Raw genomic sequence first — 13697 nt, 5'->3', positions numbered from 1 at the left:
AACCACAGCCAGCAAAGAGAAGCGAGCAACTGGGAACAGTAACATCTCAAACTGCAGCAGAAAGATTGGCCAGACCTCTCCTGTCAGCACTTGGATTCCCTTCGTGTTCATTGAGGAATTAAAAGTTAACTGAGGGTGGTGGCAAAAAATAGATTTGCCTGCCTAGAAAATGCTAATGCCAGTATACTAAAAAGCAGAGGTGGATCTGAAGGCAGTTATCTCTCTTGGAATTCATGTGGGAATTAAACCACACATCATCCTCGTAGCACATATGCAATTTTATAATCACTGCTGGTATTTCACCTCAGGGTACTCTGTGAAGAATTAATTTCCCACCTTTTTCTAAGGAATTGAGGCCTGGGATTTGCTGTCAATCATAAAGGACAGTTTGTTGGCCAAATTAGATGCTTTCTGGACCTCAGAAGGGATTGAACATCCTGGGATGGGTGAGGATCCACACCTCCAGAAATCAAACCAGGGAAACATGCACACAGAGAAATGCTGCAAGAAGTTAGGTGGCCATTTCACTTCCACGTCAATAGGAAAAGACACTAAAAGGCTGTGCAAAGCATACGACACACTGCTGTGCAAAGCAGTCACTGCAAAATTAAAATATAGAATGTTTTATTACATGCACTGCGGTGCTTCCTTTTTCCCTCCACATGTCTACTTGTTACAGAAAGGAGTCTCTTTCTTAATGAAAAAACACCCAATCTTGAACAAGAGGCAATGTAGACAATTTTTTTTTTGCCAGGGGTTAAAGTGTCATCTTTGCACAACACCACCCCCCCATCCCAGCAAACCTTCCAGCAGTTGGAAGATATAAATAGGGACATTTAGGGAGAAAAGCATATTTAAGTTCCTTTGAAATGTGCTTGGATAAAGGAATATTTTTAAGAGAGGGAGTAGAAAAACAAATGGAAAATATTTTCTTTGAAAGGGAAAAAAACCCCAGCAAACTGTCCTTCCTAAATGGAGATACTTGGCTGGGGTGTACTTTATGCAGCCCTGGGTCAGACCTTGCAAACAACTGCTAAATTAGGTCCAGCTACTTTGACGCTAAAAGCATGGAAGTGCCAATAATTAAGTTGCATCAGATGCAGGAAATGACTGATGTGTCTGCCATGCTCAAGATAGCGAAGTTCACTGTGCTGCCATTTGACCGACCCCTTTCTCTTTATATAAGCAAAAAGAATTTTATTCTAAGGAAAATCAGCTGGTTTTGTACCTTTGTTTTGTTTTGTGAACTGCTAATCCCCTGAAGGTATAGAAGGTATTTGAAAGAGCAAACCAAAGCTCCCATAATTTAGTGTTATATTATTTGTTGTTGTATGGTTTGATTTAGTGGCTACTTATTATATCAGGTTACCATATAATTATCTTAATTATTGACTCCAGAAGTAAGTAGAGGGATTATGAGAGAGACAGGAAGGCCCAGTGAAAAGAGCATGGATCAGAGAATCAAACACATCACAGCGTGCTCGTGGCTCCACTGCTCATTTACTCTGAGCCTGTACTCTTCCCTCAGCCAGCCTGGCCGTGAAATCAGAAGGCATTGCAGAGACAGGACTCAGACGCTGACCCAGGATTCAAAGAGATGCAGGAAAGCAGTATAAGAAGGGCAGAGGGAAGTTCTGAAGAAGAGATGTAAAATTAGCAGGAAAAAAAGAAAAAGTTAATACACACCACAGCATGTATTTGCATCAAGATGTGGAGCACCTGTTTGGTCATGGACAAGGGTGGTTTTGCCTTGAAGGCCTGAAATTTGAGTCTGATCACAGCTGATCACAGCTACTTATTCCCCCTGCAAAATCAGGTAGCCTTTGGATCCCTTTCTGCAAAACAAGGATGGTAATAGTCATCCTTCCATCTTTGGTTTCAGCCATTGAAATTATTGGAGCACAGCTCCTTGCACAGCCTTCAGCAATGGTTTTCATGACTTTGCTGACATTTGTGGCTTTTACTTTCCTAGCCCTTTGTCTGATAACCATCGACCAAAGCCAAAGATTTGAGTTAGTAGGCACTACTGCAATATAAAAGCAACATTGAAAGGCTGTCAGTGCAGGCTATGCTTCCTCTATTGATAATATTTGACGTATACTGACAAAATGCTTCATCTATTGACAAGCTGAGTTGCATCTTCTTCCCCTAAGAAAGGAGCAGACACACTGGTTCTACTCAGCCTGTGCAAATTTCTTTCTCTGGTTTTGCTTTTCTTTCCCGAGCCAAAAAATGGGGACAATAGAATGTATCTATTTCCTTCCTAGAAAAGATCAGTTAATGTGAAATGGTGCATGGTGGCTTAGTGCTGAATAAGTGGGATATCCTAATCCAGCAAGGTATCCTTGTTCTATTGTACGCCTTTTCTGCATACCATCTGGAGTTGTTCTCTGCTTAGTATTTTCAGTATGTACCATATGTTTTTGCATGAAAATTCAATAAAATATGCATTATACATGAAAAGTGCTGTAGTAAATAAAGGAAGGATGGAATCCAGTCCCCTTTGTGAACGACAGGGGCCCCAAATCTTCATAAAAGGTTTAGTCTAGTCTGATGTCTGTGCTTTTCTCCAATTTACTCCGTGTCAGTCTTCAGGAGAAGCTCTAATTTGAAACAAAACTCTGCTTTCCTGACGAGGTTATTAGATGTACTTTGGCTGCCCTCTGCTGAGAGCACTCAATAAGACAAGGAAAACATCCTTTTTACCAGGGAAGGTAGCAGCGGGACAAATTGTCTGTTCGTCCATGTACTGAGTCCTGTCACGGCTGCTGGTGGTTGACTGCGGTTTTGTGTTTCTCACAGTCTGTTTGCTGCCTGTCAGAGGGCAAAGTCTTCTGAGCTACATCCTTGTTTGGCTTTTAGTGCCCACCACTTGTTATCAAGGGCCGGCTGGTTCTGTAAACTTATGAAAATGTGGGCTCAGGCATTGCTCACCACGTAAAATTAGGCAGCATTACATAAGGGATGGCCACAGGAGCAAACAGGCTTCTCTCCCCAGGTCCCATCGCAATCTTGCTGGGTGGGATTTGAACTCTACGCCCTTGTCTTTGGGAAGAAACAAGGGTCCTGTGCAGATTTTCGTGCACGTATAAAACAATAGCTCTGTTGTAGCTATTAATGCTCTCTGTAATACCCGGCTTTTAATACTTCCCAGCAGGTTGATTTATTATTATATCTTCATCTGGGCTGTACACCAAAGTGTTTTGATCATGAAAGGAATGCTATACACACATTTAATTACTGCCCACATTTTCGTATAATTTTATCATTTACTGTTTTAGATGAGACATCAAGTTCTTCTGCAGGAAAAATGCTCAGTAAAAAATAGATGATTTAAAAGCTAATCTGAGATGAGTTTGGCACTTAAATGTGAGAAAATGTAATTGTTCCTTTTTTTCCTGCCTTTTCAGATGGTCCCTGATTACCAAAATGTACAAGAGCTCTCTTATCTGGACATGGTGATTGCAGAGACATTGCGCATGTACCCACCTGCATTCAGGTATCTTTTTTTTTCTCCTTCTGATTCTACAGGGTAGATCCCTAGCTGTATAAAATGGAAATCTGCTCTTGGAAGACCAATGTGCCCTTGGTCTCTGTGCCAACATCAATACTGCCTGTGCATTTGAAAGATAAAATGTGGCCTGTTGAAGGAAAACTGCGTAACACCGGTAGTTCTAAAGCAGTTTTTTACAGCAGATTGGCCAAGATTTCTTCCTCACTGTTCTTCACATCCCCCAAGGTTGGAGGATAGAGCCATTTTGCAGCAAGACTGGCCTTAGAAAGCCAGACATTGCTGCTTCTGTATGCCTCAGGCTTTGGTGACACACAGCAAGGAACTACCCCAGCCCATTGGCTGGTGTATGAGTTACCCTGTTGGCCATTAAGGCCCTAATGTGGGGAAGGGCTGCACATTCAGAATACTGTATTTTACATATGTGTTGAAATTGGACCCCTACTGTCTTGCACTTAGTACTGTGTTATACTAATATAGCTAAGATAATGGCTGCATCCCTTAAATTTGGAAAGTTTTGCCCCAAGTCACACAAGACTGATTTTACTAAGTTATATTGATGAACTGAAAAGAAGGGGGAAAAAAATTAAAAAGCTGTTTGATTGTCAAATATACAAGTTATCATGAGCATAAATGCAAATAATAAGAATGGAACTTTTGAAGGGGTCAACTGGTTGCACTGCTTGTGAAGCCAGGGGAAAATTTCAGATTACTGGAAAGGAGCCAAAGCCAAGCTTGCAGTGAAAGCCTTTGAAAAATGCACCTCACGATTGCAAGCACCTTAAAAAAGCTTAAAATAATATTCTCTTTTACATGTTCACAAAGACCAGAAGTCAAGATGTTTCCATGGACATCTGCAGGGTTGTTCAGAGAGTGAATGTCAAAGCTACTTCCTCCTGGATGAGATGACTGGGCTTGACTATATTATACATGGTATACAAGTGGAATTTTTTTTGCCAGTTAAAACATCAGATATCTTTGAGTTTCAGCTGAGACACTGGGAAACAATCAATGTTTGTCAGATGGGAAACAGAATTAAAATGGAGCAAAGTTGTTCTGAAGTTCAGGTTGGCGTTCTTGGTTTTTATTGATCTGGCTTTTACTCTGATTGATGTGGAATGCATAGGACAGCCCAGTGCCTCAGAAAGATGCTAATTGCCTATGACAAGGATAATGCTGAGTTAGGGGAAAATTCAGCAGTAGACAAAGTTGTTATAAAATGAGTTGTTTTATTAAAAAAAAAAAACAAACCAAACCAAAACAACAACAACAACAAAAAACTTGCTAGCCAGAGAACTTTCTTTCCCAGAACTCACATTTCCACTGTCACCAAATTCATGTAAAGATGAGAAGGATGGCTTGTCAATGTGTTTTTTTAGCACGCCATTGTTTTGTTCCAGGTTTGGATCTTCTGTTATTTATTTGCCTAGGAGAAAGAGAGAGGTGGGTGACAGTGAGGAAAGAATGTATTCCTGTAATGATATCAAGCTGACAGCCCTGGTGCTGAAATCTTTGTTCAACTTTTTAGGTGCAGCGCAGGGAGCAGCAAAAGGAGCTCCTGCGTATTGTCTCGCCCCTGTTCTCCCTACTGGTGATGAGGAAGAGATCTCAGGCTGAAATAGCACAGCACCCACCTGGCTCTGGGCTGGTTTGGGGTCTGTAGTGACCACCCAAGCACCAAAAGGTCTAGATCAGGGTCTACCAGCCAACACGCACACCCACACACCATTTTTAACAAGGTTCACAGACCCAAGCTCAGCTTTGGCAGGCAGCTTTTCTCAGCCTTCTTGTCATGATGAAGTTCCTAAGGACAGTCCTATTCTGTCACCACAGGGTGGGAGGAAACTGGAGAGTTTTGTTGCTAATGTTGTGCCTGTCTTTGATGAGTATATATGAAAGGCAGTTTTCCAAGGCTTGTGAATTGGTGGTATTTTTGTAGCAGCAGCAGCAGCAGACTTAACCCTAATATTAAAACGATCCCTTGCTAAGTTTCAGGCGCTGTCTCAATGTGAGGGAGCTTCTCAAATAAACAAACTCAAAACTATGTTTGATATAATTTTTCCTGAGAGCAAACCAGCATACGGTTTCTGTCTGTTATTAGAGATGACTGACACATTTTGCCTGCAGTTTTCATTAAAAATTAGTCCAAGACCAACATTAGCAATAAATTGCAGTTTAACAGTTAACATTTTGGAAGCGTAAGCAGTCAGAAATGCTTTGCTGTGAAAAGGGCAAAAGTAAGCCAGCTGGGTTGGAGCTGTGTACTTCTGGGTGAAGATGAGTAACATGAGAAGACACTCACATCAGCAATGGTTGCTGTATTTATCTTCTGTGAAAGTGTAACTCCCAAAATTGTGATGTCAATCCAGCTGAAGAGATTGACTTTTATGGTTCCCTTCTGCTGCGTTTTTACCTTTATTAATCATCTGGGATATGTGACACTTACTGTTGCAGGTTCACTCGGGAAGCAGCTAAAGACTGCATAGTGCTGGGACAGCATATTCCAGCTGGGGCTGTCATTGAAACTGCAGTTGGACATCTCCACCACAACCCTGAGCTCTGGCCAGAGCCTGAGAAGTTTATTCCTGAGAGGTATGTGGAGCAGTGCTTTCCATTCTTAGGTCAAAGTCCTTATTTGGGCCTGTTTGGATCAAAGGTCTGCCTTAAATGCTGTTTCATGCGTTAGGGTGGGCACAAGACTCCAGTCTGTCCAGCAGAGACACCACATTCTGCTGCTTCTTCACAGCCACAGTCACTCGCTCTTTACCCAAAGCAGTATTTCCACCAAGAGGAGCACAGTTTAATTTAGATCATAAAATATGTAATTTCTACCAAACTAGGCAAGTAGTGATAGTGGCGCATCCCACAGAAGGTGCAAGGACTGGTCAAGGTTGAAATGTAGCACAGGTTTTCAGATCTGTTTCCAAATCAGATGCTGCAAATAGTGTGATGTCTGGATGCAGAAATCCTGAAGTGAGACAGCTGGAGCTACCCAGGAAACTCATCCAGCTCCTGGCTGGTTTAGAGCAGGATTTTCACCTGAGATGTTTTAATGGCATGGGTACACTGTCAATGGGGATCCTATCCCATCTCCTAAGGGAATTTGTTCTCTGCCCATAAGTTAGGATCCTGGGATCTTAGCTCTGCTTGGCAAGATGAATTTTCACATGGAGCATTTATTCTCTTTTCAACTGTGGGGGGCACTGTCAAGTTGTGTTTGTGTACCCTGCCCTATCTTACAGATGCTGAGCTGAGCTTACAGGGAGGGTTTCAGCTGAGGCAGTGCCGTGTGGAAGCACAACTGAGTTTTGTTGGCAGCTATATTTTAAGCTGCTCTGTGGGCAGCTGCATTTTAAGCTACCACTGCATTGAAAAGTCTACTAAGAGAAAAAGTGCACTCTCCATAAACACTTGGGTGTGATGCAGGCAGCCCAAAACCATCTTTGCCAGCAGGACGTGTATAGTGTAGGTAGACTTGCCCAATGCTCCTTCTGCAGCAAATCTTGGCAGATGCTCTATCAGGCCATGAAGAAGAGCAATGCCAGGGTTAGAGAGGCCCAAAGTTTTTGTTGGGAACTAATGTTAGCAATAACTGGAAGTCAGGGCGTGGAGGGGGGAATGTTTAGCAACGGTTATCTAGAAATGCTGTCTTAATTGTTTATTCACCACTTTAACAGTAGTATGAAAGCACACTACAGGGTAAAATGGGTAGTGGAGGCTGCAGTCCCCTTGACTCATACACTGCTGTTTTTTATGAATCTGAGATGAATTACCTTTTGAAATTTCCCTGAGGAATGAAGCATAATTACTAACACTCTCCCCACCATGTATCAGTTGGTAATGCTAGTAAGAATTACAAAATAAGAGCTTAACAAAAAAATAAATTAATGCAGCTACTGCCTTTTTCCCCCTAATATTTCGTTTTGAAATCTGCCTCAGGAATAATACAAGGAAGACTTTAAATTTACCAGAATGATATATGGGGGTTAGCAAGGCAAGAATTGCACAGGATATGCAACATTGCTCAGTACATGAGTTCATGTTCTTTTAGCCTCAAAGTACAGGCTTCTATAGTACCCCCTGCAGTAGTATCCCAATTTCATTTAGGATGTCTAAGCCTGGGGATGGTGTTAGGAGAAATACACAATGTTATTTTTTTTTCAGACTTCAAAATAGCCTGTATTACCTCTCACCTCTGTCCACCCTGCATGAGTTCTCTGGGCCTTAGAAGCCTGAAGTTCTTGCAAACTGTATCCAAACATATGAGAGATTTTCATGGATGACCCTATACATCAAGGACAAAACCTTTATTCACATATAGAACTGAAAAAGTAGTTTTGTACTACTAGAGCAGCTGTGAATACCTTATGACATGGGAGGACTATGTAGATTTCCATGGTAATGACGCTGCTGTGAAGGTTTCCTTATTTTAAGGAACCATTTGGATCAGTGACTCAGCACAGGCCAGGGTGAGCCTCACCTTGCTGATTATGCATTGGCCCTAATTACTTGTAATTAATTGGCCCTAATAAGTTGTAGTGACTCATGCTCTGTACTCTTGTCTGTCCAATACACATCTATCTTTGCAGATGTTGGCAAGGAGATTTTACTTTTTTTTCCTTTTGTACTGCTGTTCAAATAGGAATTTTCTTTCCTTCCTTGTGAGAAAAAAAAAAAAAAAAAAGCCTCATTTCTATCGGGTTGATTAAGTATTTTAGAGCTAGTTAGTTGATGCAGATCTGCATACAGATTGCCACGTTCAGTCTCTCCAATTGGAATGCGGTACTTCAGCCCTAAGAACAGAAATCTCTGCAGTTTCAGTGTTTCCCAACTGAGAACCTGGTCACTTTGGGCTAAGAACAGGAAGACTGGCTGTCCTGAATTTTAACAGTTCTCTTTCACAGCCTGTCCAATCCCATGAGATTTCATCTCCCCTCATAAACTTCCAAGAGAAATTCCCGTTGTTCTGCTTCTGTGGTGCAAGGCAGGGAAGCTCTTCTGCCAATTCTGGTTAGTTCACACTGCAGCCCATTAGTTTTCTCTGAGCTGTAATCCCTCCCTCATTCATCCAAATGTCTACACAGCTAGCATGTCTGTACCTGAAGTTGTTCTTCTGAGCATGGTCTTTGAACAAAGGCAATTCATTAAAGAGAGGTTGGAAGTAATACTAATGTCTGTCTCTCCTCTCCTGGAATCACTAGCTGATGGTTATAAGTTAATTATCTGTTTACTTAAGGGTGTCATCCCCATCAGGACATAATCTGTCAGTAGTCCCTTTGACCTGTTCATTAAGACCAACTGAAATAACCACCCTTTGAGATCTAAATGAGAAACATGGAATCAGGAGCAAAAAGCATTTCTTGAACCAGTTTTCATCTCCGCACCTTCTAGGTTTACAGAGGAGGCCAAGAAGGAACGACATCCCTTTGCATACCTGCCCTTTGGGGCAGGACCCCGTGGCTGCATTGGCATGAAGATGGGTTTGCTGGAAACAAAGATGACTCTGCTGAGGATTTTGCAGAAGTTTCGATTTAAGACCTGCCCAGAGACGGAGGTGTGTACATGCAGATGCTTGAAGGCCATACTTGTTAACTTCATTGAGTTGACGCTGTGTCCTAGACAGGACAGCTTACTTGTCTTTGTGACTTTTTCTTCATTTGAGAAAATTGCTAGGGCCACTTCCATAATAAGGAGCAATAAGAGGCCTGGACTACATGTTTTAATCAAAATGTGATATCACTTTTATGATTTTTTTCCAACAAAACAAGCAGTTACAGACCCCTGTCTGGAGAGCAGTGTGGCAACACAGTCAAAATATCTCCATTTATACAGAGTAAGAATGGGTGTACAACTTCTGTGGGATCTCAGTACTTTACTATGTGCCTATTGGTATATACAGGGTGTTTCAAAATGATGAACCCAATTTGAAATCACTATATTTCTGAAATAGGGTCCATCTTTTTGAAACACCCTGTATATTGCACCTGGCACTTATTTGGCAGCTCTGGAGTTTACAGAGATAATTTCTTCCTGTTCAGATCTACAGTATACCTGGGCAGGCACTGCCTCAGCCTCTGGCTGTAAATTCTATTTAATATTATGCTACCAGAGCTGACTGTAAAACAAGTACTTTACAGCTTCCACAGTAATCCTGGTGTGAATTGGTCCCCAGCAAAAATGTCTGTCTGTACGTGGGGGTAGTATACACACATAAACAAATACATATAACTGCTCCTTTTTCTTTCAGATTCCTTTGCAGCTGAAATCAAAAGCCACACTTGGACCAAAAAATGGAGTCTATATTATGCTAGAATCTCGCTAAAAGAAAATGTACATCCTGAAACCTCCTGAGATGGGACCCCTTCTTCAATGACTCACTTGGTATAATATTTTTCAAAACCCCAAAGACAGGTAGGAGCCTAAGTCCCACTGGTGGTAAGCAGGTGCTGCCTCACCTCCTGTGGGAGATCCTCCAGTCACTTCTTAAAATGAGATGTGTGCTCCGCAGTCATTTGGTGGTTTTGATGTTGCTGTGAATAATATTTGTAAAGAAGCGTCCTGCTTTCACTTGCTTTTCTACATTGCATTTGCTTACACTCATCTTTGAGAATGCTTTTTCATGTTTATGTTCAATGAATGGAGCAGATGTTAAGTGTACACTAAATTCACAGTAGATTTTGATTACAATTCATTATCTTATTCATCCTTCTCATGCTTCTAAGTCCCTACTCTAGAAAAAGCCCAGGAGGCACCACAGCTACAGCAGAAGACCTGTGATCCAGTATTAGTATGTTGGGTTTTATCCTGAACTCTGCTAAAAATCAAAGCAGAGACTCCTGCACAATGCTTAATCTATCCCAGTGTCTTTCTCAAAGTGGAAGGAACTGCACCTTCTTCAGGCTTTTGAAGTTATTTGAAATACACTTAGATTAACAATTTCACTTGGCACATTGCATTGACTTGACTGAAGAGGAATGAAGAGTTCCCCTGTTTACTAGCTAAGTTCCAGTAGCTAAGACCAAAGAAATGAGGTGGCATCCGTTTTGCTGGTTACTGACCTGTTTTGGAAAGGTGGAGGAAAAGAAGATATACAAATTCAGTGAAAGCAGGAAGACTGGAGGAAATTTAAGGGTATTCAGAAGGTGTTACTACAACATCTGCTTCACTGCTCTGAGGCCTTTCCTTTCCATGTGTTGCAGCTGACACTATCCTTGTTCGGCTCATTGACTCACAGAAGTTAAGAGCACTGCATGCACCAAAGCCAATGGCAATGACCAAAATCATCAGTCCCAGCAGCTCTCTTGATTTCTTTTGTGTCCTCAGAACAGGTCATATCCCAAGTGCCTCACTCTGCTCAGGAGAAAACTTGTCTGGTTGCCCACTGCAGCAGCACCATGGGTCCATTCAAGCTGTATGGCTGCATACATCCGTCTTCACAGCCAAAGCAGCAGTACACTCCCATGCTTCACATTCCCTCCATGCTCTTTCCTACTGTTCTACAAAGCCCTTTAATCACCACACAGCTAGTGGACCATCACACAACAGTGACTGACCTGAAAAAAGAACCAACCAACACATTTCCTTCAGTGGGTACCACAAACTGGTTGGCTGTACAACAAAACTGTGAGAGGAGATGATAGTCTCAGGGTCCTTTGATTTTTTTTTTATTATTTTTTCTTTATAAATTGCAAAAATTCTTGTGGCATCATAAGAATAAGGAAGCACCTTTCAGTTCTTTGCAGATGTGGTCTGCTGACATACTCTGAGGTTTCCTTAGGTACAGCATTTCTCTTGGTGACATTATGCACGGAGAAGTATTACAGCAGGAGGAGGAAGACACTGACTGCTCAGCGTCACTGCAAGGATTGCTGGAAGGAGCCATCTGCTCACTGATACCCAGCTAGTTCCCTAGTTTCTCTCCAGCAAGCACCTTTTGCTGCTTTCTTCCCACATCCTGACTGAACACTGATCAATTTATTTTATCTCGCTCCTGGAAGATTTTGTCTTTTTCATGGGATTTTTTTTTTAACAGAACCGAACAGGTAGGAGCGGTGAAGTACTGACCTGGCAGTCTTGGAATTGTTCCTGTTTCCTTGGAGCATCGCTGGCACGCTACTAAGTGCCCTGTTACAGACACACATTATATGAATTACCGATGGAGTGATTGTTATTTGAAAAGCAATATACTATATATACTCTAATTTCTACACATTATTCATCATTTTCCCCTCATGAAAATAGTATGCTGGCAGCTGATTTACTGTAGAGCTTATATATAAACTAGCAAAAAGTTGGATAGGCCTTACCTAAAAATGTCCTACCTACCTGAACAAGCAGGAAGCTCATTCTAGTCTGAACACGGCTGTCAAACACTTGTTTGTTTCTTCAATTTTTAAAAAATCTTTTTCTTCTTTAAATGACTTAACAGGACATTGCATGCTTCATTTTTGAACAAATGCTCCAAACCTAAATCAAGCTTATGTCTTTCTCCAATACACTTTTGTATTGACTGTTCATCTGAATGCTGTTTGTACCCTCACTAAAGTGTAGAGCAGTTGAACAACTCATATTTTTGTGCCTGAACAGAGCACTATCATCTTGAATCCTGCTGACTCCACTGGAAAAAAACCAAACAATACCGCACTGGCTGCAACTGTCCATCACATTTTACAGGCCTGGAAACTGCACCTAGAGTCTTTCCCAGCCACTTCAGAGTTGAACAGACAGTATGTGCAAGTAAGCTCACTTGAGTCTGAGCTAAGGTTTTCTCAAGTGTCCTGCAAATTTTTCTGGTTAGGAAGCATTACCTATTTTCACCTGTCAGTTTGCAGTGGTATGGAATAGAGGAAATATTTTTGCAAGTGTGGGCCAAGCCAGATTCCTGGAAGCACATCATCCTGTGTTCTACGGGCAGACCTAGAGAGACAGCTAGAGAATTAAGAAAGACAGAGAAAAGGCTGCCAACTTTCCAGTACTAAAGGAAGAGCCCCAAGCCATTTCTTCTTTTTAAACAACAGCTGCTGATACAGTCACCAGACACCGCACATTTTACCAGGGTATTTAACGATGCTGGGCCTCACCCCAGCTGTGTGGCCTCAGCAACATACCTAAAGAGTGAGCTGTATTGAGGGACCCGTGCTGCTCTAGCCCCCTGGAAGGACACATTTGCAAAAAATGAGACACAGGACTGACAGCAGCTCTGCAAAACACAAACTGGTAATATCCTATTAATCACAGTGTGTCTGTGCACCCATATAACATGGTTTCAAACTGATCCTGAACAGTTGGCTCTAGTATTCCTTTAAAAAGAAAACATGCAACATGAAAACATAACTTAATATCCTTAACTAACAGTGACTGTTAGCATTTATGGTACAGCATGCTTCACTCAACAGTAGTTGATACTAGGGAGGAACAAGGAAGCTGATTTTAAATAATTTCTCTCCTCAGAAACAGTAAGTGTGTTGTCTTGCGTTGCTGAGCTGCGGGTTTGTTTAAAACCAGGTATGTCTGTTTTACAAAAGGGTCTCAGTTCTTCTCTGACAGCTGATACAAAGCAAATGATGCTTGATAAAGGAAAGCTTCTATTAAAAACATCTTCTGGGACTTTGCAATGATTACAGAAAGCTGTCAGTATAAAGTGGTGTTTTTAAATGAGAGTGCTGAGACAGAAAACATTTACAGTTTTGTACTTTATAAATAGCATTCCTGGAAAATCAGAGCTGGGTTTTAAAAATGGTTCTGCTTGCATGATTGTAAATTTGATCTATTCTTACCTGGCAATAAATTGCAGATTTTCCTTTGTGTGTGATACTTTCTGAAATGACCACCTTCTTATTTCCCTTTGTTAAATCATCTTTCCATCTTGAATCAGCTTCACCTAATATCAGACACTTCTGTGCATTCACAGTAATAAATATGCTAAAAGAATTAAAAGTTGATTTACAGACCTTTATTTCATTGCTTGGTTGACACTGGCCCTGCTGTCTTTCCTCCAACTGTGAAAACTCTGATTAGTGTCTAAGCTGTTTGCTCCCTACAGTGCTGGGTGCTACGGCTACTTTCAAGGAGAGAGCAGGATTCCCTCAATCGCTAGGATTTTTGCAAGTAGACATGAAGCCATGACTGAGCCTGAACCAAAAAGTGCAAGGGAGCTCTTCAGGCCCATGAAGCCCATCCCCTGCTA

At 41.6% G+C, this 13697-nt stretch overlaps 1 protein-coding gene across 12 annotated transcripts in view; it reads left to right on the top strand.

The window, feature by feature from the left end:
• Positions 1 to 13447, top strand: part of TBXAS1 (thromboxane A synthase 1) — a 249428-nt gene extending 235981 nt beyond the window's left edge. For all 12 annotated transcript variants that reach the window (XM_065037883.1, XM_021284649.2, XM_065037848.1 and 9 more), the window contains 4 exons: positions 3411 to 3499; positions 5966 to 6103; positions 8903 to 9065; positions 9759 to 13447. In XM_065037883.1, coding sequence (XP_064893955.1) covers positions 3411 to 3499; positions 5966 to 6103; positions 8903 to 9065; positions 9759 to 9833 — 465 coding nt within the window. In that variant the 3' untranslated portion in view covers positions 9834 to 13447. The remainder of the gene's footprint in view (positions 1 to 3410; positions 3500 to 5965; positions 6104 to 8902; positions 9066 to 9758) is intronic.
• The last annotated feature ends 250 nt before the right edge of the window (positions 13448 to 13697 follow it).

Source organism: Columba livia, chromosome 1 (genome assembly GCF_036013475.1).
Source record: "Columba livia isolate bColLiv1 breed racing homer chromosome 1, bColLiv1.pat.W.v2, whole genome shotgun sequence".
NCBI classification, from domain to species: domain Eukaryota; kingdom Metazoa; phylum Chordata; class Aves; order Columbiformes; family Columbidae; genus Columba; species Columba livia.
The sequence above is the reverse complement of the archived record's forward strand: the minus strand, read 5'-3'. Positions and strand labels throughout refer to the sequence as shown.